This window comes from Lates calcarifer, linkage group LG18 (genome assembly GCF_001640805.2).
Source record: "Lates calcarifer isolate ASB-BC8 linkage group LG18, TLL_Latcal_v3, whole genome shotgun sequence".
Taxonomy (NCBI): domain Eukaryota; kingdom Metazoa; phylum Chordata; class Actinopteri; family Centropomidae; genus Lates; species Lates calcarifer.
In genome coordinates, this window is record NC_066850.1 from 16830328 (window position 1) to 16856715 (window position 26388).

Consider the following 26388-nt stretch of genomic DNA (forward strand, 5'->3'; position numbering starts at 1 on the left):
GCGCTGCAGCTTTAAAGTGATGCTGCTGCACGAAGAGACCCTGTGCTTTCACCCCCCCCCCCCAAAAAAAGAGACACTCTAGAATATCAAATCAAACTATTCAAACATCAGAGAAAACTTTTAGATCAAGCAGGGGGGGGAAAAAAAAACATGAGCGACATAAACCCACAGACGCACAGTAAAGTTCCCGTGAGAAACATCACAGATGTGTCGTTATTCGTGGAAATAAACCGGACTCACTGAGTGAAAGCAGCAGCCACGCGATCCTCATTGTCGCTCTCGTCCTGTTACTCGTTTCTTCTCCTAGATGCATCCTTCATGCAACAATCCCTTACTATGTATTGGGAGCTGTGGTGCAGCTCATAAACCGTCTTGTCACGCCTTTCTCCTTGAATTTGTATCGTAAGCAAATGATCTTGCCCAGTGTATTGTTATTTTTTTTTTCTTCTTCTTCTAAATTGAAAGCCAAGAATGCTTTTGTTAGTCTCTGCTGCTTCTTTCTCTCCTCTCTCCCAGAGTTGGGGATTTGGGGGAAGAGTGTTTCTGCGGTTTCCTTGGCTGCACCGTTGTTGCTCTGTGTCTCTCTACCTCCCCTCTCTCTCTCTCTCCCACAGTGGCTTGCCGCTGTATTGTGTTGAGTCAGTCCGCTCCTGCAGAGTGTTCAGCTGTTCAGCAGCCAGTGGAGCAGACCAGGAGCACTGATAGTTCCCCCGGACTGTCCCTGCCTTCCTTATCATGAGAAAGCAGGGGCAGACCCAGTACAGCCCAATCCCACAACTTCTGGAGACTCTAGCTGCTGGGACATTTTCAATAACAAAGGAAGCCACGAGACAATGTGTTGCCCTGGTTTTGATTCTTTCCTAAAATGGTCCATGACTCAAGGACATGGGGTGAAGTCACATCAACACTGATGCTGTTTGATCATGGGAAAGACCTGTTTAGAGTCACACAGTCAGCATGTCTTCATGTTCACAACGTTTTCACTGAACTTTAACACGGACGTCGGTCTTGTTCAGATGTGGTTTTATTGGTTGGGATTCGCAGACATGAAAAACTGGACTTGCACTTTGACTGTGAAGCCCTGAGGCATGATCTGTGTTACAGCCTAAGGCAGCTCAATTTGACGAGGTGTATTGTCTCTCTGTGTTTTGGCCGTCCATCTAGGAACCTGCTTTATGATATAGTATTAAGTATTATGTGGTAAACCACTGCTGGTTGTGAGCACAGCATGAGTGGGTGCTCTCTTTGCTGATGTTGATAGGAGCAAAGATTCAACCACGGCACAAGCTGTAGTCCCAGTAGTAGCCATATCCACAGCCACAACTGAGGCTAAATCACACACAGAAATTTTAGTGTGCACTGAGATTTTCCCTTTAGCACAGGTAATTCTAACTGCCCTGCCCATTGACAAGTACCACAGTGAGCATGAGCTAATGTATATGTAGGATCAACCAATCCTGTGATAAGCAGATCCACACAACACATAGCTGAGATTTGGGATGTGTGTGCATCATCTGTGAGGCCTTCAGAGAACCATAATTAAACTCTTTGACAGTGACAGTCATCACACAGAAAAGGTGCTGCTATTCCTCTGCATTTATGATTGACTGATCATGTGGATGGCTGTGATTCAGGACATACCCCCACTAATCCAAAGGTCAGTGGTTCGATCCCCAGCTCCTGCATGTGCCGAAGTATCCTTGGGCAAGATAATTGCTCAAGGAAAAATCCAATAAATATTTTGTGCCTGTTCAGTTGTCTGGCAACAGAAACCAAAATATGTAAGGAATTGGAAGGAAGAGTTGTGAGCTGGTCTGTATGAAAACACAGCATCGGCTACGATGTCGAACTGCAGGGGAGTAAACAGGCTAAACTAGCTGATATTAAGCACAATAACCGACAATCCATCCCACTCACTACCGAATGTTGACTGCGATGCACACAATGAAAAAGAAGAGATTCGGCTGCTTTCTAGTTGTTTAGGTGTTACAGCGTGGATCTACATCTTAACGAAAACAACCTGATAACAAGCTGAACGTTAAAGAAACACACAATCACAAGTCGTTTCCTTCTTTTTTTTTCTTTCTTCCGTGTCAGTTAGCATGAGCATTCAACACAGAAAAAGGCTCGCTTCTGTTTTTTTCCCCTGCTTTTTCAATATGACAGAGATCGACCTACGTTTGGTCCAGCTTGTGTTTTGTTTGACTTTTGGATTAAAGTTAGGCAGTTTGGTCCCTGCAGGAGCCGCTGAGCTGTAGCCATGACAACACATATTCACAAACATCCCAGGAATTGCTTTCAGGGCACTTTTCCTCTGCCTTCATTCACTTAGCTCCAAATCTCTTTGACTGATGGGTCACAACTGAATTTAAGCAGATTTGTCTTTGAATGCAAATGCAAGAAAGACTTTGTAATCATCTAACTGTCATTGTGATTTTTGGAATGTGATGCATGTTCCACTGGCTGTTGATGGGAAGTCTGGGAAAGAATAGAGATAAGATCAGGGGTGTGGAGGTTTTCCTGCCACTGGAACATTTAGGAGTCATTAATAGAAGGCTGTAGAGACTGAGCCTCAAAGACCTGATCCCAGCATCAGGAATCACATCTGCAAAAGTTACACCGCGTGATGTCAGGATAGCTGTGTAACTGTGTGTACAGGATCAGATGTGCTTAGTTCACGTACAAATTCATCTATCCTCCCTTTTTGACGCTAATCCATGTCCAGGCCACAATAGCAACAAGCAAAGAAAGTATTCCTGATATCTTGAGGTGTTCTTAGGCCAGAAAGCATAATTGATTCTTGTCTGAATCATATTAACTGTCTTATTATGCTTTTAGTTTGAGTTCCTTCCTGGAGGTTATACACCTTCATCCTGTCCATAAGGTTGAACTCAACTTGTATCAGCAATCTCATTGTTTGGGTTCATGACCTTAGTTGAAAGTTGGATTGTGCTTCGACATTACCTGTCACCCACAGACTCAGCTCCCTGTTCACCGCAACAATCCAGTATTACTGTTGATGCAGCACCAATCTAATCACTCTATCTTGTGTTTCAGCTTACCTTCACTCATGAATAATATACCTGGGTATGTGACTTACTATCAACAGGACTCAGGAGATGGGTTGCCCATCTCCTGAGTCCTGAGGGACCAACACTGCAAGGTTTATGTAATAATTAATCACCTGATATTAGTATTTTCAATATTGATTTTTTTTTTCTTATTCTCTGATAGCCAGAAGCAAATAAACTGTTACATCTACACTACTCCCTATATGGCTCTCACTCCAGTTGCACTAGTAGTGAATGGCTCAAAGAGTTTTGTTGTGGCTAATATTAAGATTAACATGTTTAAATCTGCTTCATCAAATATAAAGTAGAAGGTGGAGTGAGAGTTGAATGGGTAAAACCCAAACAGAGTTTGATGTTTAGGTGTCATGTCAGTCGCTTACCCTGTGCCTCATGGCTTGTCTTTGTGGCACAGTTAAAAAGTGGACAAATTATCTGATGTTGTTTGATTGACAGCCTAGTGTCTGTCCAACTGGTCCACATGCTCTCTTTATCCTGTTGGTACATGTGGCTGGGCGAGGTCAGGAAGTTATGTCAGTTGTGTTTACACTGTTACTCAGCCTGATTAGCACTGATGATGTGTGCCTGCATGAATGACTGCCAGCAGCCATCCTAATTCTTGCAGCTGGTCACAAGAATGCCACGTTAGCTTTAGCGCTTACAAAGTGGCTTGATCCTGGAGCTTCTTGTAGATTTCACCCCTCATTATCACCTTGTGGCCTGAATGATGCATCTGTTCAGGCCATCCTGGATCCTGGACAGACAGGGTGTATGTGCACTTCAGTGAAGTGAGATCACTGAGGAAAGGACAGATGGAGGGAAGGAGAGGGGGAAGGATGTGTCACACAGCTTCCTGAAAGTGACTTAGACTTAGACTTACACTTTGATGTACTTTTAGCCACTCATAGATGATCACAGCTGCGTAGTGTAGAGTAAATGAAAAGCACATACTGCAGGAGAGAGAAGACACAGTAATGACATGTCATAGTGTGGTTAATATAAATACATGAGGAAAGAGAAAGAACAAATGATAGAAGAAGAGAGAGAAAATGCTTTTATATTATGCTTTTATAATATGATATAAAAGCATTTCCCTTTATCAGAGTTCACCCAGCAGCCTCGGCTTACGGGAGCATAACTACAGGATGGTTCAAGGCTCACCTGAAGCAGCCCTAAGTATAAGCTTTATCAAAGAGGAACGTTTTTAGGCCTAATCTTAAATGTACAGAGGGTATCTGCCTCTTGAACCTAAACTGGGAAATGGTTCCAGGAGGATCCTGATAGCTGAAGACTCTGCCTCCCATTCTACTCTTGGAAAATAGGAACCACTTCTTGGTCATTACTAGCTTTGTTCTATTCTGAATCCAGCCTAGTGCAGGTTCCTTTAATCCCAATGACATGTTCCAATCTCAGTCCTAAAATCTTGTGATGATGATGCTGCACTAAGATCTTGCAGGGCAAGTATAGAAACAAGTCCACTGTCTTACACAGTTGGTAACTTTCATGAGTGCTATTTCTGTGCAATGATATAAATCCTTAAAGATAGCATTCCTTTACAAATATTCACATTAACTGGTTTGCAACAGCTTTTTTGAGGATTTTGGAAATAGTGGATTGGATATACAGTAAGTCTATAGTTGGCTTAAACATCTGGATCAAGAGCAGACTCTAAAGTAGAGGTTTAATTACTACAACCTCAAAAGCCTGCAGCATTTAGCCTGTTAATAAAGATAAATTGATCAGATGTAATACAGACGTGTAAATTAAAGTCAAAGTATACCGCAATCTAATTGGAATTATAAATGCTCCAAAGCAACCCAGGATATATTGAGTGGCCATCACAGACATACATTCACACAGGCAGCATTAAACCATGTATATTGGTGCTCTAACACCATGTCTGCACTGGTGCAGTGTGAGCAGCACATTAAAGAACAGCTTCAGTGCTGTATCCGCACAGCAGGTGTTCAGGCACAGAACTGAGCTGTAGGCCACCTGTGCTCTGAAAGCACCTCAAGCTCAACACATGATCACGGTAGTGAGGTAGCATATATATATATATATATATATATATATATATATATAATATATATATATATATATTATCTGCAATATTTCATCTCTTTTTCAAACCTCTTGAATTTACGCTCAGGTATTTTTTAATGCACAAATTGAAAATATCTTGTGAACACCTTAAAGTCCTAAATTGTTTTTTTGTTTTTTTTTTTCAGAGTAGAAAAACATATGGATTTGGACCTTCAGGTTATACTGAACTTGAAAGGTTTAAAAAAAGACATGAGCCATGAAAATAAAATGGACTCTCAGTCTTTAGTTCATCAGGTCACAGAGGAGTATCCATCATGTCAGCTGTAGATGGCCAGAACTGGCTGATTTTTTTCATTCCAGCCCAGCTTTGGTCACCCTGGTGTAAATTTGAGCGTAAGTGTACGCAGTGTGTGTACTGTTAGAAAAGTGCTGGCAGCGAGCCACGCCCTCTCATGTCCGGCGTTTGGAATTCCTCAGCCGTGAGCTCAGCCGCTCGGTGCCAGCCGGTGGTTTTGTCCGCTCTATGGGCTCGGGGTAGCACTCGCTCTCTCCCTTGCCTCATTAGCCTTCTATAATCAGGCGGGCATGCCAGGAATGTGAGAGTGCATTCTTCCCCATACACCCCCCACACACCCCCAACTCCCCACCAGTAACCTCCTCAGCACCTTTTGGGTCTCCTTTAAACACTCACTGCCCCCCACCACCCTCCTCACACACACACTCCTCCACTTCTCACATAGCATCCCCCTTACACATCTCCTCTCCCACCCGTCGCTCCCCTCCTCACCAGACTCACACTTCCCACTGCCTCTTCCAAGCTATCACAGAGCTTTCTGAAATTCTCCAGAGACGTGGTACCAATCGCAGGGAGATAACATTCTAATCCTCCCTGGGATTTTTTGTATCAACTCTGAGCAGATTTATTGTCTGTGCCTCTAACATCTGTGTGCGAGAGTGACGGTTTTCTCTTCTTTTTCTCTCAGTTAATCACTCAGGATTTAGTTCTCTGACTGACAGCCACATGCACATGTCAGTCAGTCTTGTGAGTCTGTAAATAAAAAGGTAAAGGAAAGGAAATTCATCCCGGAGGAATCACAAAAAAAAAACTGTACAATAAAACATCTTCACAGACTACAAAGGTGAAACTATAGGTTATAATGCTGACCACTGAGACTGTCCTGTAAAAAACAGCTACCCATAGTTACATTATTTAACAATAGAGCAATAAAGTCTTGGGGGTGAAGAGATGTCATCAAAACACAGGACTTTCACACAGGAGACTACAGTTTGTTTCCAGCGAGTGTTTTTATCCATGACTGTTTCAACCCCTGAATCACATGTTTATTATTTTAGTGTCCTCTAAGCTTAAGGAAGGAACTCAAAAAGTGATCTTTTCCTAATCTAACAAAGTACTGTGTGGTTAAACCTGACCAAACCATCAATATTCCACAAGTTTATCTGTGTGATTATTATTGTAACCATGCCACTGAAGGTTCAGAATGCCAGCCCCTGTAGGATCACACATTTTACAATATAGAGAAATGTTCTGTTTGGAATATTAATGTGTCTGTTGTGGTATTTCCACAAAGAAGAATTCTTTAAATGATATCTCTCCCCTCTCCCTCACTGAAAAATTTGTAGGTTCCAAGTTTCCACATCATTCCTGTGTAAGTTTTATTGTGGATCATGATGTTAACTTTCCCCCCTCAACAGACTCACTCTGCACTGTGATGCTTTAACAATCCAATGAAGCAACACCAATCTGAGCACATTATCAAGTGGAGGCGGACTTTCAGTTTTCACATTTCATTTTCTCTTAAATAGCTTTAAGGCTTGAACAAGAGTAAACATCTACAGTCACATTAAAGACTGCGTCATGGCTGCATTTAGACCTCACAGCGCCCTATTATCCTAATAGGACGCTTATCTCTCAACATACAGGCTAACTTGTGGTTTCTAGTTTTCAAGAGTAGAATGGGAGGCAGAGCCTTAGGCTCCTATCTACTGCTGGGGAGACTCTCATAAAGCACTTCTCTTCTTCTCCTCTTCTCCTTTCTCTCTCCTCTCAACCCTGAGTCTGGTTCATATGGAGGTTTCTACCTGTTAACAGGGAGTTGTTCCTCTCCACTCTCTGTTCTCTCTATAATATTGTATGGTCTTGACCTTTCTCTGTGGAGTACCTTGAGATAATGCATGTTATGTTTTGGTGCTATATAAATAAAACCCTTTGCCCTTGCTCTTCACAGATGAGGGCAAACTAGGGCTGATTTGAAACTGCAATGCACTAAAGTGCACTAAAAAATTTTTTTACCAATCTATAAAAATATGTATAAACACCATTTCTCCAGCGCAATGTTCTGCTGCAGCTCATGACTCCGGTAATATTTAACTTTTATGTTAATGGTGAGACAAAGACAGACTTGTTCAGCCATGGGGATGAGTGGTAATTAACAAAGTGATGGTTGAAGTGAGAATCATTCATCAGGAAAATGTTCAGTGTTGCCTCTGTTCTTCACAGTGTATGTGATGTGGGAGGAGGCCTGACATAAGATGAATGGTAGGAACACCGAGCACTCCACACCTTGTTAGCAGAAGCCTGGTACCAAGTGGAGCTGCATCTGGAGCCTCAAGTACAGTATGTGTGTGTGTGTGTTTTTCTGACAGAGACAGAGTTTTGGAAAGGTTCAGTGTCAGAGGGTCCTGCTCCGAGCAGATGCTTCTTTCCTCTCTGTTTTGACCGTGAAAAGCTTTGTTGTTAACCCTCCTTCCTTCAGTTCTCACCGCCACACAACTATCTTCCCCTTTCAGAATGGACAAGGAGGACGAAGGGTCAAAGGTCAAAGGGAGGAAGGAGGTGACGTAGGATAAGTTAAGAAAGGAGTGGAAGGATGGAGGGTGGTGTGTGTCTGTGTGTGTGTGTGTGTGACCTAGAGGAACATTATCCAGATGCAAGGCCTGAGAGGAAGCTATCAGGCCAAGGAGCCTCAGAGGAATAAATGACAGGAGGGGTCAAGCTGACAAACAGATACCTCAATCTGCCTGTGATAGGATGCACAGAGCACAGACTTATCTTGAGGTGCTACTATATGGCTACATCTCTGACTGACACCACAAACTATTAGTGAGATCCACAGCAGACATAAACAGTCCACTGCAACACCCCCTGGGCTTTGTTTTCCAGAAGAGAATCTCCCCCTAGAGTTTCCTTTTCACTATTTCTCTGGCAAACATCAGCAAAAATGTTACAGGAGAGCTGATGATGAAGCTCACAGTTTCTCTGAAAAGGTTTCATTTCTGTGCACAAGTTAGCAGCAGGCTGGAGTCACACCCTAAAATTATTTTTGCTAAATAAACATGAGAATATATACTTTCTCATCAAGCACAACGCACAACAATCAAGACAAAACAATCTATGCTCAGAATCCCCTTTGAGGCCCCCCCCTCGATTTTGACTAAATCACACAGTTTTCATCAACAGAGGAAGTTTGCTCAGTTGTCAAACGAAGACGTTCAAATGCTCTCTGATGGTTTTCACTTTACAGAAAATGTTATGCTTAAAAGTTAAGCCTGACAGTTCATTTTTGACCTTGGAAACAGTAGTTGACGGTGTGTGTTTTGGAGCTCTCAATGTGCTTACAATGGTGGGACTATTTCATGACATCTGGCAAACTTCATCTGCTGATGAGGACTTGGTGACATGGTCAAAAGCTCCATAACATGATAGCAAGGTCAAGGCCAAGGTCAAGAATGAATTTTCAGTCAGGTAAAACACTGCCATTATTAGTCATTATTTGTCTGATAGGATAGCATCAATCAGAGTGCTGTTTGGTCAGTAAGTACACCAAACAGGTCCTCATACTGTTACAAAAACAATTGTGATCAGCCTGCTTTATTGTTACTGACAGGCTGAATAACTACAGTAGAGATATTTATTGAGGTTATGGAACAACTGCAGTCATTGTTGAGAGAAACCAACATTAACTGTTAGTAGGCTACAACATAAACAATTCAGACAGAGGACAATTATCAGCTTGGTATATCTAGGAATTACAATTCCACACCTCAAGACTAATGTCCAATGCCAGGATTCAGTAACAATACAGGAAATAGCGTCTTCATAATGTAGGGCAGTTGCAAATAAAAGTGTGGAGAAAGGAGTGGTGGATGAGCATATAGTACGTCTGACTTTAGAGCAGGAAATAGAATTGCTTCCCATCATAGACTTGCACTTCCTGTCTACCTCTTAACAACCTTGATGATAACCTTACTCTAAACCTTGCTGTAATCACAATGCACAAACATAATACACAATGAGAACATTTCAAATGTTAGGCTGGATGTAAAAAAAAAAAAAAAAAAGAATATGATACACTGGATGGTTCTGTGTCTAACAAATCAACAAATAAATGATGATAGCATTTTTTGGTGAGGACTTTCTACAATAGGCAGCAATATAGTTTTGGTTATTAGGAAAAAATATATTGCAAAAATATTTGTACTCTAATTGTATAGTGAGGAAAATACGATGAAATGTTATACATTATGATGACATTGTGGCTGTTTCTTCAGCACTACCCTCAGGACAAACTTTACATAATCTCCACAGCTTGTAAGAGCAGCAAAATAATCAACACTTTGCCCATTTTCTCTAACATGTTTGGATTGTGAACGTGTAATGACCATTATGTAGTTTTAGTAAGATGTTTCCCCAGTATGTGTGGTGAAAAAAAAACCATAGTAAAACTTGAACTTTGATTTTGAGTACTACGAGACTGTTTGCTGTTATTTATAGTGTGTATTAAATACAACAAAGAAATGGGTGGAGGGGGGAGGATGAACAGACAAATGGGTAAAACTGATGAAAAGGAGGAAAAGGAAAGGGAGGAGGCTCAGTTGTATGTGTCTTTGTTGGGAGTTGCTCCTCAGACACAAGATCGATGTGCAGCCAGTTTATTGTGAGAGTGCGCGTCTGTCTGTTCGTGAGGGGATGTAGGAGCCCACGGGCGGACACTGAAGTGTGCTGTTTATTCACAGAGTGGGAGCGGCTCAGGAAACAGCCAACGGGAGCTTCCCGGGGAAAAAGGCTACAGGCGATCCCTGCCGTTCTATAGGAGGAAATGAGCGTCGTGGGCGTGGGCTTAAGGGAACCCACTTCCAGCCCAGGGGCCATAATGCAGGGCCACCCACAGGAAATATGACATTTTACATTCACATTACGTGTACATTGAAATATTTAGCCTGTCGAGAATGACAGAGTACAATGTCAGAGACTGATCAAGATTACACTTTTGGAAGGTTAGGAAAACTGTTAAGAATGGACACGTCACATTTTACACAAATCATATTAGAGTATGTTAACAGAAGAAGAATCTGGAAAGGTTTTGTCTAAAGTGGCAGAGAAGGATATGCAGTACTTATGAGCAACTCCTGAGGGACTGCTACAACCTGCAAGGCGAGGCTCACATGAATGACAGAAACACTTAGAGGCCTCCGTAAGCTTCTTATTGGTTGCCTTGCCAGCCTGTCTTCTTGAACTGTTTAGGTAATCAGGAAAAGCCCATGTCGATGTCTCCCTCCCGTAGTATTCTTTCTCATTTCTATCCTGCTGTTAGTTTCTGTAGGTATTTCTGCTCTGCAGCTGTAGAGTCTGGACCTGTGATTGCAAACCACCAACTCTCCCCATGATCAACACCACTGCGAAGTCTAACCTGTTTACGAGAGTTGATTAGGAATGGAAAACTTTCAGACAGCCTGGTGCAACATGCTAACACAACAACAACTGCTGTCCCCAAATGTCATACTAAATAGTCATTTCCTCAGGTTATAGCTTCTAAAATGTGAGGATCTGCTGTCATTGCCTGAATATTATATTCTAATTAATTCAGCTCATTGCGGAGCACTAAGCTGTAATAGGCTCATTGCAGCACCTGAAACTGGAGGGCATAAGATGTCTACTGGTACTTGACAGTTGGTGAGAACTTCTTGTTGTAGTGGTCATTTTTCCCAAACCACCTCTGCTCAGATGGCAGCAGATAGCCTGTTCCAGGCTAAAAACAGACAGAAAGCAACACAAAAGCTAATCACAGGAATTTTGCACAAGGCCATACCCCTCCCAGTCTACAAGGCAGTGGAGCCCTCTCCCAAACTGGGCGGATGGTGGGAGGGTCTGGGTTTGTAGAGGCTTGACATGGGTTACATGGAAAATGCCAGATGCTTTGCCCTGAGCAGTAAGACAGAGCCACAGACCACTGATTACTGAGGCCTCCTGGTACCAGTCCATGGTTTGGAGGAAATTAGCCCAGGCTCAGCGCCAAGTACATTTGCAATGCCTGATGTAGAACTGGATGGTAGGGACACTGGCCTCCCTTTCCTGATTGCTGGCCTCCTTTTCCCTGCTGTTCCTTTCCTGATAGTAAGGACACTGGCCTCCCTTTCCTGATCTGGCCTCCCTCTCCTGATCCACCCACGGTCACTAACAGAGTGGAGGTTGGTAACCACGGGCACTGGAAGGGGGGGACATACCTGTTGTGAAACTGGGGAAAGAGCATACTCGACCTAGGAGTTGTTTGGACCATGATGAGGAAGTATGAATAGTGATGTAACACAATGCCATCTCCATCTCCTGATTCACCTGTTCAGTTTGGCCATAGTACTATTAGTGGAATCCAGAGGAGAGACTGTCCATGGCCCCAAACAGACTGCCCAGCTCACTCCAGAAATGAGAAGCGACTTGAGTTCCTCTGCCACTGCATAGGCTCCACCACACCACTACAGGTGCTCGAGGAATTCTACTGATCAGGCCACACAGACTCTGAGAGCAAGTGGAGAGTGAGTCTGGGTTTGGCTGGCCCTCCTCTTTTACTTGACCTTGATGGAAAACTTAATGACGTCAGGGAAAGATGTGAAGGAGAATTCATCAGGATTTAGGAAAAGAGAATTGTGGTATTTATTTGGACTGCACTTCAAAGACTGCCGCACTTCCACTAGGCTTTTTTAAAAACTTTAACTGTATACACACGTAGCAGATAGTACAGTGAATGACAGTTTCCTGTCCAACACAGAGTCACACATCCTAAAGAAAGGATGTTTTCAATTTATATATAGGGAACAGTTCCCCATCAGTTACTTAGAGGATACTGCTGAAAATAAATACAAAAACAAAACATTTACCCGTTGGTTTCACTCCATCAGTCTTCACAACAGAAACCAGCTGCTGTCAAAAATCCACTCTAAAATGATTGGACTCCCTCTCAGAGCCCTCTCCAACCTGTGTGATCAGCAGATCATAAGGAAAGCTGTCAGAATTTTACAGGACTGCTCCCACATCCTGTAGTCAGCATTTAGGTGGCTCTCCTCTGGGTGCCAGCTTCAATACCCAGGCTGTAGGACACAGAGGAGAAGGGCAACCTTTGTCCCCAGGGCTCCTCAACTCCCTATCATCCCTGACCTGCTGTCCACCCTCCTCACTCTTTCTCATATACAGACTCACACATACGCACTCACGTACATGGTGCTCGGACAATGCTGGCCATCAGCTGATGAGACAACTATAGTGTTTGGCCACTTCTATCAGCTTCCCTGGGCTACATTGCACTGCATATTTAGTCTTTATTTATTTGTTATTTCTATTGTGTCCTTTTTGTAAATTGTATTGTATGTGATTTGTTGAAGGGCTCTTCATGCTTTCTAATTGCCCTTTTGGGGATAAATAATAAATAATAAATAGTATTTTGTTGTGATGATGATAATAACTGGAAATTAAATGTGTTTGTTCTTCATGATGACTGGATTTGAAAGAGAAGAAATCTATCTGTGGATTTGGAGCTCTGCCAATCATAACCATAAGTTTTGGATTGTGTCACAAGCGTATGACAGTTCTCTCTCAGTTCTGTTGTTTCTTCATGTATGTGTGTGTGAAACTATGATGGTGCATTGCTTTTTATGGCGTGACATTATCTCCTGTCCTTTCAGAAAGGAAGGTCCAGTGTATGAAGTAATAAGATAGAAAGCACCGAAGCTCCTTCCCTTAGCATTTAAAGAATTCATCCAGCTCTTATCGTTGTTGTCACTTAGATACTTCTGGGTCATTTCACTCAGTTAGGAACCTTCCGAAGGAAAAAAGACTATTAGACCGCCGCCCTTGTCTGCTCTCGCCCCCTCAGCCGGCTATAAATGTGACGCAGTCAGTGCAATGAGAGAATCAAGGTCAACAGGAAGTTCAAAGGCAGGAAGTTCTTCTGTCAGCCTATCAAACAACCCGACAGAAAACTGGCAGAAATGCGGTTTTCACCTTGTCTATTTTCCCACAGTGTGAAATGAGCAAAAAAGATGTAAATAACAATAGTGTCAAAAATGCTGCACACGTCTCCACTAGTGGTTTGCTGAGCTACCCCTGTTTGAAAGCTATCTACTACGCTAACAGGCTGATCTGTGTTCACCTACCAATAAGGTTAGGTTGTATACAATTTTTATATGATTTTAAAGCTGCAATTAGTTGATTAATTTGTCAGTCAGTCAACAAAAAATGAATCAATTAATTGTTTATGCCATTTTCAAGTAAAAACAGCTGCTGACTAAAGCTTCTCAAATGTGTTGATTTGCTGTTTTTTTTTAAATCATATCTGACTGTAAACTGAATATTGTAGGGTTTTGTGGCATTGGTCAAATGAAACAAGCAATATAATACTTAATTTTGAGATTTGAGAAATTATATGGAGCACCTTTCACTTTCTCACTTTTTCACACTTCACTTTTTTTTTTTTTTTTTGTACATTTATAGTCATGATCGAGCCAGCTGTCATTGGGCAAGAGGCAGGGTACACCCTGGACTGATCACGGTACTCACATGTAGAGACAAACAATATTCACACCTAAGGGCAATTTAGTAGTAAAGTATCTATTTAATCTTCATTCTATGAAGGATACAACTATTTTGTTTTCTTCCTTGAAGCTCCTCGCTCCTGACACACTTAATTTAAGGGATATTTAAGGTACAGTATATGATTAAGGGTATTTCCCCACTTACAACATGTGGTACAAATGTTTTGCCAGAAGGTGGGAGTGTTTCACTATCAACAAAACTGACTCTGGTACTTGATGAATCCTCAGCTTATCTCCAGCTGGTACTTGCAGAGACTGGAGAAGTAATATTTGTTTTTTCCATGGAGATTGTCCTGCTAAGACAAAGTCATGCTGCACTACTAATGTGATCCTCCTCTACCTCTGTCTCCCCCTGCTCTGCCTAAGTGATGGTGTTGGTTGGAAAACAGTTTACAGAAAGGAGAGGACATATGGAAGAGTCAGCAGCTAAAGGCTCGTAAATTCTGTCTTTGTCTGGCAGCATATCACACCCTGCTGGCAGCTCTGGCAGGGCACCAGATGTACGGTCAGTAAATAACACAGTGGAAGAGGCTGGTGATTTACAAAAGTTAAATACTTTTTTTTTTCCACATAAATGAAGGCTGGATGTGAAAGTAATGCTTTTATCCTCTTTAGTAAATGTTTTTGGTTTAACATAGGGTGTGACTGTGCTCTTCTAGGAACTCTTCTTCATGGACTACCTACTACTACCTACTACTATAAGTGTGCATGAGCTGAGCAGAAGATGCGAAAGGAGGACTGAGAGCCATCAGTGAACTGCCTGCCTTCCTTGTCCAAAATGGAGGGTTGAATTCTGAATTCATGGGTGTACATGGATGAGATTGTGCTTGGGGCTGCAACTAGTGATTATATTCATTACAGCAGATTAATTTTCTGCCAATCGACTGATAAAGTGGCTGATTGCTGCAGCAAAGGTTGAACCAGGATTAACTTTTTTGTTTTCTTTTGTAAGAAGCCTTATCATTCAACAGTCTCTAGCACAGCATAAGTAAAATTAGTCTAGTCTGGTCCAGATGCCATGTACTGACCTGTTTCTGCAGTCCTAAGGACAGAGACCGCTTCACGAGTCCTGACATAGAAGCTACTTACACACTCATCTAACAGCAAAAGGCAAATCTGTCCCAAACACATCTAACATGTTAGAAGCAGTGTGAAGTGTCACATATGAAGATTTCGTGGTTTATGTGCCTTTCTGCTTTCAGGTCTGGAGGACAGTTCAGCCAAACATGGATGAATACAGGAGGAATCTACGAACATGAATGTGTACAGATGCTACAGACGGCAGAGAAGAAAGCTCCAGCTCAAAGTTTACAGAGCGTAAAATGATGCAAACTGGAGCTGCTTGACACAATTCTTCAGACAGGTTGGGAATTTACTTGTGGTGGCGCAGCATGTGACCGATGTGCATTTAGTTTAGAGGGGGACAATGTAACCCAGGTCATTACCAAGTGATTATGGTAAACACTGTTATGTGATGAATGAAAAAGGGGGAAATTTAAACATCACTTTTGAATTTTTATTCAAAGGATTTACATGACATTAAAGCACATGGTAAATTGTGTGAACTTACAAAAGAGCTGCATGATCTTATGTGACAGTAACAACGTGGCTTCTCTCAGTTCAAACAGAGAAGACCTTCAAAAATAAGCCTCCAAAACATCACGTCCCCCTACTACTATCCATCCCACAAGAAAAAATAATGCATAAAAGCAAACACATTAATACACACGCACGAAAACAATTCCACCACTAAATCATGTAATAAGACTAGCCTTTAAAATAAAGCCTCAAATTCCCCAGCTGCTTTGGACGCACTCCAAAACATTTGGTTCCTCACAACTAGAAACTACACTTTCTATTCAACAGGTAGTGATTTCTCTGTACACGAGGGTTTGTGCAGATGCCTCTCCCTCCTCCCTCCTTGCCCATCTTTACCCTGTGGTGGGGTCAGAGGTCATCAGGTGACTGCGGGCCAGGTGTGAAGCCGCTGTGTTCAGGCTTGGGGTAAGTCCTCGTCATGAAAACTGGATCTGCTGTACAGTGGGAATCTGGAACACAGCCGTACAGTTTGGTTGGGAGATGGCGTGTGTGTTATTTTCTAAATCATCCAGATCAGTAGTCAGGCACTCCCAGCTGTGAGCTGCTGCTGCTGCTGCTGCCTCAGTGTGGGCTCTTACCTGTTGATATGAGGTGGTGTATACCATGACGTTCTGCTGCTGTCCATCTGCTGTGATAATCCCAGCTGGCAGTGGGTTTGCTGATGAGTGGAGAAAAGGGTTTAATGCGACTGAGCTTCAAACATAAAGTACAGCTTGAAACCACAGAAAGAGACAATCTGAACAAAATCAAAAATATTAAAACTAGTTCTACTTACTGAAGCTATCGTCTGTGAGATCCTCGCCCAGGCTTTCTCCCACAGCCACCCCAGGCATCCCCTTCTCCCCCTTCATTGCCTGGAAGAAAACCAGACAAGCACTAAGTATTACACATGTGAGCACAGCAACATGTGGAACTAAACAAGAACATGGTCTCATCTGGTAACAAACTAATTTAGTCTTTAAGCCTTTGCAGTCACATGTAGAAACCTTCAAACTAGATGAAGAAGGCGACAGACACCTGAGCCAATGAGAGGTGTGTTTCATAAAGACAGATTATGCATTAAATCTAAGGGTATATATCCTGGCCTCAGTTACCATGTAAAACCAGGTCAGGTTAGTTTTCAGGCCTAGTTTCCCCTCCTGACTGAAGCAGAGCTACAGTCAGTTTGACAGACTCCAAACAGACTTTAATCCAGAGTTCCTCCTTGAAGGTCCCCGAGGTTACACGAGCAGCACTTATTGCCACTTTAGAATCTTGGCTTGGAAACTGCTGGGTGGGACTGGATCAGGCCATTTCATCACTGATTCAAAGACTAAAACTTGCTGCATTTTGTACTCATCTAGCTTTTTACATTCCCATTACATTTGACCAGATCTGAACAAGTCTTAGACTGAAAAATATCAATCGGCTAAAACTTCATCTAAAGCCATTCTAATGACACAGATAAGATGAGCAGTGAACCATGATAGAAACATGACAGTGAGATCTGATCCATTAAATAAAATGGACTCTGCTCCATAGGATGGAAACAAAAATATGAACAGAATATCATAAATCATTTGCTGCTATAATCCGATTATGGTACATGTTATTATACGATTGCACTCCTTTCGTACGTGGCCACTTGTGGCTACTTTGCGTCTCACCTCTCTGAACTTCTGCAGGTAAAGCTTCAGTGGCTCCACATACATGTCGAAGCCCAGCGTGGACATGGCAAACAGGATGTCCTCCCCGTTGATGGTCTTCCTCTTTTCCTGGTGGCAGCGCTCGCTCGCCTCTGAAGTGATGAAGCTGATGAACTCGCTCACACACTCCTGTACACACTCCTTGGCGTCTTTTGCAATCTTTTGGGGGGAAAAAAAATCATACACACACATATTAGAGAAAGCAGGAGAGCTGTCTTCGAATAAATAGCCTCTAGCCTTTGGCAATAAAGAAGAGTTTGTTGTTTCTATGAGGCCAATGCAAAAGAAAATAATTCATTTAAAACAAATGTTCACATTCATATACATATTCATTGGCAGTGACTCCACAGGAAAACCCTTTTAAAAGAGGAACATCCTTGGTCACTTTGTTTTGTGGCAATGGCCATGCTAAAATGATTGTGGCCACTGCAATGTTAGGAAATTCCAATTACATGACTCTTCAGAGGGCTTTTAATTTGAAATGACAGTCACAGAAAGTGGAGACAGCAGTAATACCTGGCTGAGGCAAGAGGGAAAGAGAGGAAGAAAAGCCGATTTAACTAGCTAACATTAGATTTGTATTTACTACTACTCTTCACTCTACTGGGAAAAATCCCACGTTCCTGTAAAGTTTTTATTGGTCGTGTCTGTCTCTGTGCCCAAATCTAAGTCTCAAAAAACTTTCTATGTGCTGCTACTTCGATGCAAGAATAAGTAACAAAAATCTCAAAAATAAGACATTGACAATGAAACTGATAATCCTCACAAACCTTTCCAGTCTGAGGAACAGCATTCTTCATGATGCGAGCCACGTTGGCAATAGGGAGATAGATGTCCTGCTCCCTGTAGTTCTCTTTGACGCCGCCATCTTCATGGTCATTCAGACTCTCCTCTGCATCATCTACAGAAAACAAACACACAGAGTCAGCAGGTCTTTGCTACCCACCGATGGTTGTTTTCAAACCAGCCACACTCTCTTTGCTCCTCACCATCTTGAGACTGGAGAACGTAGTGACTAGATGCCATGTACTCTCCTGTGATGCCCAGCTGGGAAGCGTCGGTGGTTGAGCTGTCTCCGTCCATCTGAAACACAAACACACATCACACATGTTGACTTCAGTGTACCTGCAAAGAGTGAGTGGACCAAACATCTAAAAACCACTTACTTTGAATCGCACTGAAAGTTTGAGAGGTTTTACCAAGCTACTTCACACACATGGCATGCGTGCACACACATACACTCCCTTGGGATTCAAAACAGTAAAGTGAAACATAATGGTAACTAACAGTCTAATGGTCTGGATAAGTCTGTGTTACACGTCATGTGCACCTGAATTACTTAATGATGACCTCAAAATATAACCACAACAAATTATGTATATGTTGACACTGCACATGGACTGATATCACTTATCTCTGCTTTGAGCAATGGACTCATGCAAGCTAATATGGTACTGCAGAACCCAAGAAAACCTTTTAACAAACTAGCTGGGAGAAATTATGGGATATGTGTTGCGTTAGAGCTTGAGAATCTTTGCTCAATGACAAGGAGTAGTTCCAATTCAACTTTGGAATCCTTCAAATGCATTCTCATTCACAATTTAAAGTTGGGGCAAGCTTTATATTCTGTAAATATTACACATCCCACCTGTTTTATTGTCTTCCAACTATACCATGATTGAGTTATCACACCTATGGTAAAGTTAGGCTCCTTTAAGATCAAGATGTTTAAGAACCCAGAGACTGCAGACATATCCAAGACAGCAGTGGGGGAACATTTTGGTTGAAAGGAAAGGACAGTTTCAGACTACAGTGAGAATGCATGTAGGTCGTTCTATGTATTTTCAGTCTGGGTGCCTTGCTTCCATGTAGGGGGTGGGGTTCCCATTGACTCATAATCTATACACATTAATGAGGTTCATCAGTTACTAAAGCCACAGAAAAAGCAAAGTAGACTTGCACTGAATTGTTTTTTGCACATAAACATTGGGAATTCAATTCTTCATACATAGTCTCCTCATCTCACTCCCATTATCATATCAGGTATGCCCAATGTGATGGATGTGTACTGGGCCTTCCGTATTGAACACATGGCCATGAATAATTGCTGGAAAGACCTCGAGTTGTTGTGATGGCTAATTTTCCTATCAATTAGCAAAAAGAATTTAAACATTTCTGACATATCCACTACATGGCTGCAGATATCAACACTAAACACGTCAATTTTCTGTTTGGTGGAGCAGTTACTGTTAAACTTGATCCAAATGTGTGGTTTGCTTTGCCTATGTGTGTTTACCAGGGGACTAGCTACCAGCTGGTTCATCATTTCACTGGCTAGGTGTTTCAGGTCATTGGTTCGAGGTTTCCATGTTAAAAATATCAGCTAGTTGTGCAGAATGTTTCAGAGGTCGGACACATATTAAGAGGTAGACAACCCCTTCATATTACCCACAGTGTGCAGGGTTATATAATTAAATACTATATAGACGCGACAATAGGACTGATAGTTGACTGTGTTAGTAAGGTTAGCTCTATACTTACGTGTTATACAGCTGTAACCCGGGTGAGGCCACTTTCCGTTAGCCACACGCTAAATACACCGATCTTTGTTTAGCTATCGTATGCTAACCAGACTAGCAGATGTCAGGCGCGGGTATGTGACATGTTTAGCTAACTAGCCAGTTCACTGGTCTCCATGAAACTAAGTTAATTGAGTTGAACTCTGTGGAGAGGGTCTGTCCAGCGGGCTGTTACCTTCTGTGGTTAACCTGTTCAGGTACATAGTGTCTCTTGGACAGATTCTCAATGTAAATCCACAGCAGCTGGCGCCTGCACAGACCGCGCTGGCCTGTTCTTTGTCGTACAGAGCAGAGCAAGACGTGGCCGAGGCCGAAATGATAGACTTCTTTTCAAGTTTCACCCGCTGGATACTTCCTGATGAGCAGCACTCATTCTCTCAGACAACAAATAAAAATCAGACAGAGACGGACATTTCCATTCGAGCTAACGAGAAATCGGTTAGCAATCATTGGCCGGAGCCAAGCACAAACCTGCAATGAAGCCCTGGTTGGTTACCTCCCTGAGACGGCTGTTTGGTTGGACAGAAAATGGCTGCGAAAGGACCAGTCCCAGCGCGGAGCCGCGGCTGCACTGCCGCCTGTGGCCGGCAGGGGGCTGCGCTACGTTCAGGGACTCATTACAAGCTCCTACCCCGCAGGTCTAAAGTCACTCCGGCAATGGAAACCTGGTGGAAACGCATAGCATGTGATAGACGATTAAAATACTGTTTTAAAAAATTGTTTGTTAGCTGTTTTAGTGTAACAATCAAAACCAAGCACAGCCTCACTGCATTCTGAAACGCCATAATGAGAAGAAAGTGCACATATTATGTGTATTTATTTTTCAGAAGCATAATATAATAGGAGATTGTTACATCAACGTGTTCGTATGGTTTTATACTTTTTAAATATGTAATTATAGATGGCCTTTAATGTAAAATTCGCTCTTTCAGGGTAACGTCGTTTGGTCGTTATCGTCTGAAATTCTATAATTCCTACATTTCTGTCTGCATTTGGACGCATCTCTTCTAGCCTTCCGCCTGAAGCTCCACGCAGGAAGAGTGGTCGTCAACAGAGAGTCCCAGCTCAGTATGGGGGCATCATACACATTACTGTTCCAATTGTGATGCCCGAAATCCCGGAGCCCACCATTATGGGGTTCGACAGCTTCGTGGAGCGGGCTAGACCCATAGATTGTACAGTGTGTGTGACAGGGATATACAGTGTTATTTTTAGTTTGTGTTTTTTAAATGGTAGTGTGCCTGTGAAACCGGTGTCCCGGAACGTTCTCTCTTTCTTTCAGGCAGAGCTGAGTACCCACTACAGCAGTTGCCAGAAGACAACACAATCACAGCTTGAAATGTTTAATACATATTCCACAAATATTCAATGCATAGGGTAAATAAATATTTGATACAAAATGTTCAAAATGCTCTGTGCAAATCTTGCAAATAAAAGTGCTAATATTGCTACCAAAGTGCAAAGTGCTGTCATTAATGTGCATAGTTATTTGTTAAAAGTGCAATTAATACAAAACCCACTTGTGCAATATTTAGGTCAAAGCTGTCAGTCACTAGTGAGTGCCCTTTGTTACAGGTGGGTGTGATGTAGTGTTTTCAATTCACAGAAGTTTCTCAGTCAAAAGCTATTAACCTTAAATGATTTCTGCCTGGTATTTGATTGCATTCCACACCATAACACTGTGATCATGTTTAGTTTTACATTTAGAAGCTTTAAAAGGAATTTAACATCTCAGTGTCAAAACATTTTTGCAATTTGGGGTCATAAGAAATCCAACCTAAGACTTGTATTGTGCAGGTGGGTCCTGCAGGTTCAACATGCACTGCCAGGATGGACCTCTGGGTGTAAATTGCACAGGGGAGTTGGAGTCCCATTAACACCTACCTGCAAGTCTAGTTAGTTAGATATTTAGTGTCATTTTTATTATTATTCTTGTCATTTTTTCTGTTGGTAAAAGTGGACCTGCAGTATACAGTGTAAAAGGTATGTCCATCAGTACGTGATGATATAATCAAGGTAAGGGCGTTGTGTTCAGTAACTCCCGCATCATACATTGCACATTCAAAAACCTTACAGCCACACCTTCCCTCAAATTGAATCTCATGGTATAGGCCACACCCATTTCAAAATACTGAAATGTGTTAAATTTTAGTTTTCCACTCTCATCTTATGCTGTAAGTATAATCTGCATGAAACATTGCATGTATCATGTATGTATCTATGTCCTCTTATGAAAAAATATTAAAAGAGTTTCGGATACTCCAAAAAGGGCAAAAGTTATAAAAGAAACACTTGGTTGTGTAAAAAAAAAAAAAAAACAGTAGGTGGCGCTTTAAAAACACTGCTAGGTAGAGTGCCCTCCAGTCTCTGTGCTGCTCTCAGCAGGTCCACAGGCTTGTACATACAATTCACTTTCACCATTCAGCCACACATTAATACCAGGAACTGGTTTTAATGTTGGGCTATGAAACATGCTGTCAGTAAAAGGTCCATAATTACAGCATCCTGCTTCCCTCAATCAAGCTACCTAATTAATCAGTCCATTGGGGGATCTGTGGATAGACACCAATATCACCAAACTGCTCCTTGGCTGACATCTCCAGGACTATTGACCTCCATTTTACACTCCAGTGAATGCCTTACTAATTAAGTTTTAAAAATCTGAAGTATTAACCTACTCATGTAGTGTGAGGTCAATTTCCTCAGAGATGGACTGTGGGTGATGGGGTTTATTAAATACTGTGCATCAATAATTCAGAAAGGCAGCGTTCAGAGCAGGAGACTCATTTGAATTTGCTGCTCTGGCACTGACCCCAGACGGCGGAGCTTTGTCAAGGGCTGAACATGATAATTTCTCAAAGTTGAATTCTCAGCACAGTACCTCAAAACAGAATGTGACAGGACATCAAAAAAGTTATAGTGAATTAATAATGCTGTCAAGGGAAAAAATCAATAGGTATCAAAAGCAGCAGACAGCCATTTTGTGCCTTAATAGCATTGAAACACAGCTGTTTATATGACATAGTGTGGAAAAAAGCTGCCGACCCAGGATAGATGCCCACAGTGGCCTCCAGCTGTTGTTTGGTAAGGCCACATTTCCTCACTGCAACAAAACGTTGAAGGATATCTCCAGCACTTGGGGCCTCGATGCCTGAATCAGAGTCGCCACCATCATGTTGGAGCGAGGTCCCAGTTTCTCAGCCATTAGAAACAGTATGTCTGTAAATTTCCCCATTGTGGGAGTAATAAAGGATTATCTTATCTTATCTTATGAATCTGGTCCAGAGTCTTCAGATGTCAAGCCTGAGCCCGGTACCAAGTGCTAAAGATTTCCCACAAAAACAATAATGAATGAATAAATATTTATATTATCATATTTCAATCAGGGATGACAAGTGCAATTAAAAGCATCTGAATAATGGGAGTTTAATTTACACAAAGATAATGTGCGTCAGTGAGTGGCAGAAAACATTGATACCAACACAGTTATCACCAGCTGGGAAGAGATGAGTTCTGAAATGCATTTATCTCAAATGGTGCCAAGTCATTTGTGGTAAGAGCTAGAAATATAACAAAGGGGTGGGTGGATAAATGAGGTGCAAGCTATTGCACATCTTGTGGCATTATGACTAAATGTCCCTAGAGGCAATGAAAAAAAAAATCTCTTCTTAATAACCGAGGCATTGCATATCACACTTGGTGAGAGTCTTCACTTTGTTTGGACATGAGTATAGCTACAATGTCACCACATTAGATATTGGGAATGATTAGATACTGACACCTAATTACATGCGGTTCTAAGCAATATTATATAATGTCATAAATGTTAAAATATATGATATGAATGTATAAATTCATATAATGTGAAGAAAATTGAAGTAGCCAAGCACTTTAGCAGAGACCATTGTAGTGGCTGAATGCAGAGAGGCATGAGGTGGACAAAATAACACAAACACCTGTCAACATGCTATACAGTTACACCTACAAACACTACCTTTGTGTGAAGTACATAATGTTCTGTTTTTTGTTGAGACTGTTGAAGAGATGTCTATAGTAAACGTGTCCACAGTGTGTGAAGTTATACTGGACTACATGTCTGATGTTCCTGTTACTCATTTGTGTGAATCCATTTCATTAACTGACTAGCTTTAAAAATGCAATTCAAATTGTAGATACACACTGAATGGGCCATTATAAGTAAATGCTTATAATAAAGTATTAGCTCTTAGCTCTGTTTTGGGCTCTGCCAACTCCTGAGGGAACATCTGGGTCTTAAACTGCTACAACTGGTGATTAGTGCAATGTTAAAGTCTAAGTGTTGCATGCAGAGTCCACTCCAGGGGCCAGTAGTAGCTCTGATACACCAGCAACATGAAAACTCCTGTGTGTTTGAGCATGCATGCTCATGTGTGAGACCACAGGCGGCATATTCTGGTGGCGAGAGCACACACTGTGAATCAAAATCATATTAAGTCAAAACAGTTTAACATTGTTGTCTCTCTTGTGCTGAATTTGGCTTGGATGCTGCCAGTACTGCACACATATAAAAACACACACATGAATGTTGAATGAATGAAAAAAAACCTGCAATGCACAAACAAATAAATGTGGGCAGACTAAACACATTCCAGGCTGAGCTACACCATGACACACTCTAGGCCACTGTTGAGAGAGAGAGAGAGAGAGAATTAAACCTCTCTCATAGCCTCTTGGAGAAGGAGCCATGAGGTCAAAGAGCAATTGTTTTTTCTTAAACCCTCCAGCTTTCTAAAGGAGGACAAAATATATGAGTGACAGAGTCAGACAGCGACTGAGAGGAGAGAAGTTACATATTTAAACTTTTTAAGCATCTGTCCTCAACAATAACTGCTCCTGCCCCTTCATCTCATTTTCACTTTCCTCTAGAGCTGCTCACAGATCACTGCATTATCATAAAGCCCATTAATATGATAATTATTCGAGCTGTGAGTTGGTGTCCTCTAACTACACCACTGAGAGGAAAGCAGGAGTTACAGCTGAATGCAAGCAGAAGAATGAAAAGTACAAATGCAAATAAATTCAGGTCAGATATTCTCTTAACCTCTTAACCTTTGAATTTATTAACTATCCATCCATCCATCAGCTAATATAACTTATCCTAAAGGGTCACAGGGGGGCTGGAGCCTATCCCAGCTGACACTGGGCGAGAGGTGGGGTACACCCTGGACAGCAGGGCAGACATAAAGAGACAAACAACCATTCACACTTACACTTATAGACAACTTGAAGTCAGTGTAGAGGAAGCAGGAATATCCAAGCACAAAAAAGCCCCGGGTGAACAGAGGCCATTTTTTGTGCATGAGTTTATGTTTCGTGTCTAACATCTGTGATCTTGTGAGAGGCACCTCTCTTTGGAAATAGCCTGTCTATGTCCTAACATCTCTACCTAATTGGCAACTATATAGTATGTGAATGATGCACAGTGTAATATAATGCAAAACACGGCATTTTTTAGTGACAGCAATAGCAGAAGACAGGAGCACTGTTCCTCCTAATGACCTTAAACCTGCAGTAACTGATTGTCCTGGCCACTTGTTTTCAGCACAAACAAGTGGTAAACACAACTCTGATATATCATCAGTCTTTAAGCTGATATGGTAAATGGTGAATGGACTGCATTTCATATCACTTTACACCACAGATCACTTTCCTCCATTCACACACACACACACACGGGTTAGAGGTTTCATGTTAAATCTCAGAGGTGTTAGTAAGTAGTCAGCAAGAATGTTTTAATGTCCTGTGCTTATAGAAAACTTTAAGTGATCAGAGTCTACCTACAAGATACTGTGATACAGGTGGTAGTGAAATGCAGCACTGTCTCCCTGTTTTGTTCTCTCATTGAGGGCCTGGAACACTCACCTGAGACTCCACCTATTCACCCTTTACTGTTGTTGCTGACTCCCTTGTTGGAGAAACCCTGTGCTTGTTTTACTGTGGTACCTAGTTTAAGCTTGGTTTTTAGCTCTTTTGTCTCTGCTGACTGTCAGGAGTATTTTTTTTTTTTTCAATCTTGGTAAAAGCATTGTAGGGTTTCTCTGCCTTCTTTAAAAATCTCCTCCTTTTATTTGACCTCACAAATTAGTTGGGTTATTTTCCAGTCAGTTTTGTTTGTTATTTTGGTCTTGGAGACCTTGACATATTTCTTTCTCTCCACTTTTTTTTAGTAAAGAAAAAAAAAACACTGCCTCAACTTCTGCAGGGCAATACAGTCTGACTTGCTGACACATGCTGATAAGGCACTGGTCTCCCTCTGCTCTCTAGGTGTTTACCTCATTGACCTAAAACCTGACGTATGTCTGAGGCCTTGATGCCGGGGAAAAACTGCTGAGGTTAGCCTCCTGCTGTTACAGCAACAGCAACAGTACAAAACAGCAGAGAAGTGTTTGTAATGATACCCAGAAGAGTGGCAGGCAGCAGGATGGTGCTCCAGTGACGTCCCCACCCAAAGCCTGATGGACAGGCGGGCAGGGGCTGACGCTCTGCAGCAAA

The 26388-nt window shown here is 41.9% G+C and overlaps 1 protein-coding gene across 4 annotated transcripts; it reads right to left on the bottom strand.

Annotated features, from left to right (window-relative positions):
* Positions 1-15496: 15496 nt before the first annotated feature.
* Positions 15497-20456, bottom strand: nfyba (nuclear transcription factor Y, beta a). 4 transcript variants are annotated; one of them, XM_018697200.2, is made up of 7 exons: positions 20329-20456; positions 18268-18361; positions 18049-18179; positions 17240-17437; positions 16369-16438; positions 16172-16251; positions 15497-16042 (listed from the first exon to the last, which is right to left on the bottom strand). In XM_018697200.2, the coding sequence occupies exons 2-7, from the start codon at positions 18359-18361 to the stop codon at positions 16010-16012; spliced, it is 606 nt and encodes a 201-aa protein (XP_018552716.1). In that variant the 5' UTR covers positions 20329-20456; the 3' UTR covers positions 15497-16009. The 4 variants fall into 4 exon arrangements, with proteins under 4 accessions (XP_018552716.1, XP_018552713.1, XP_018552715.1 ...); XM_018697197.2 differs by having other exon boundaries at positions 16369-16447; XM_018697199.2 differs by lacking the exon at positions 20329-20456 and adding an exon at positions 20033-20311 and having other exon boundaries at positions 16369-16447.
* Positions 20457-26388: the final 5932 nt, after the last annotated feature.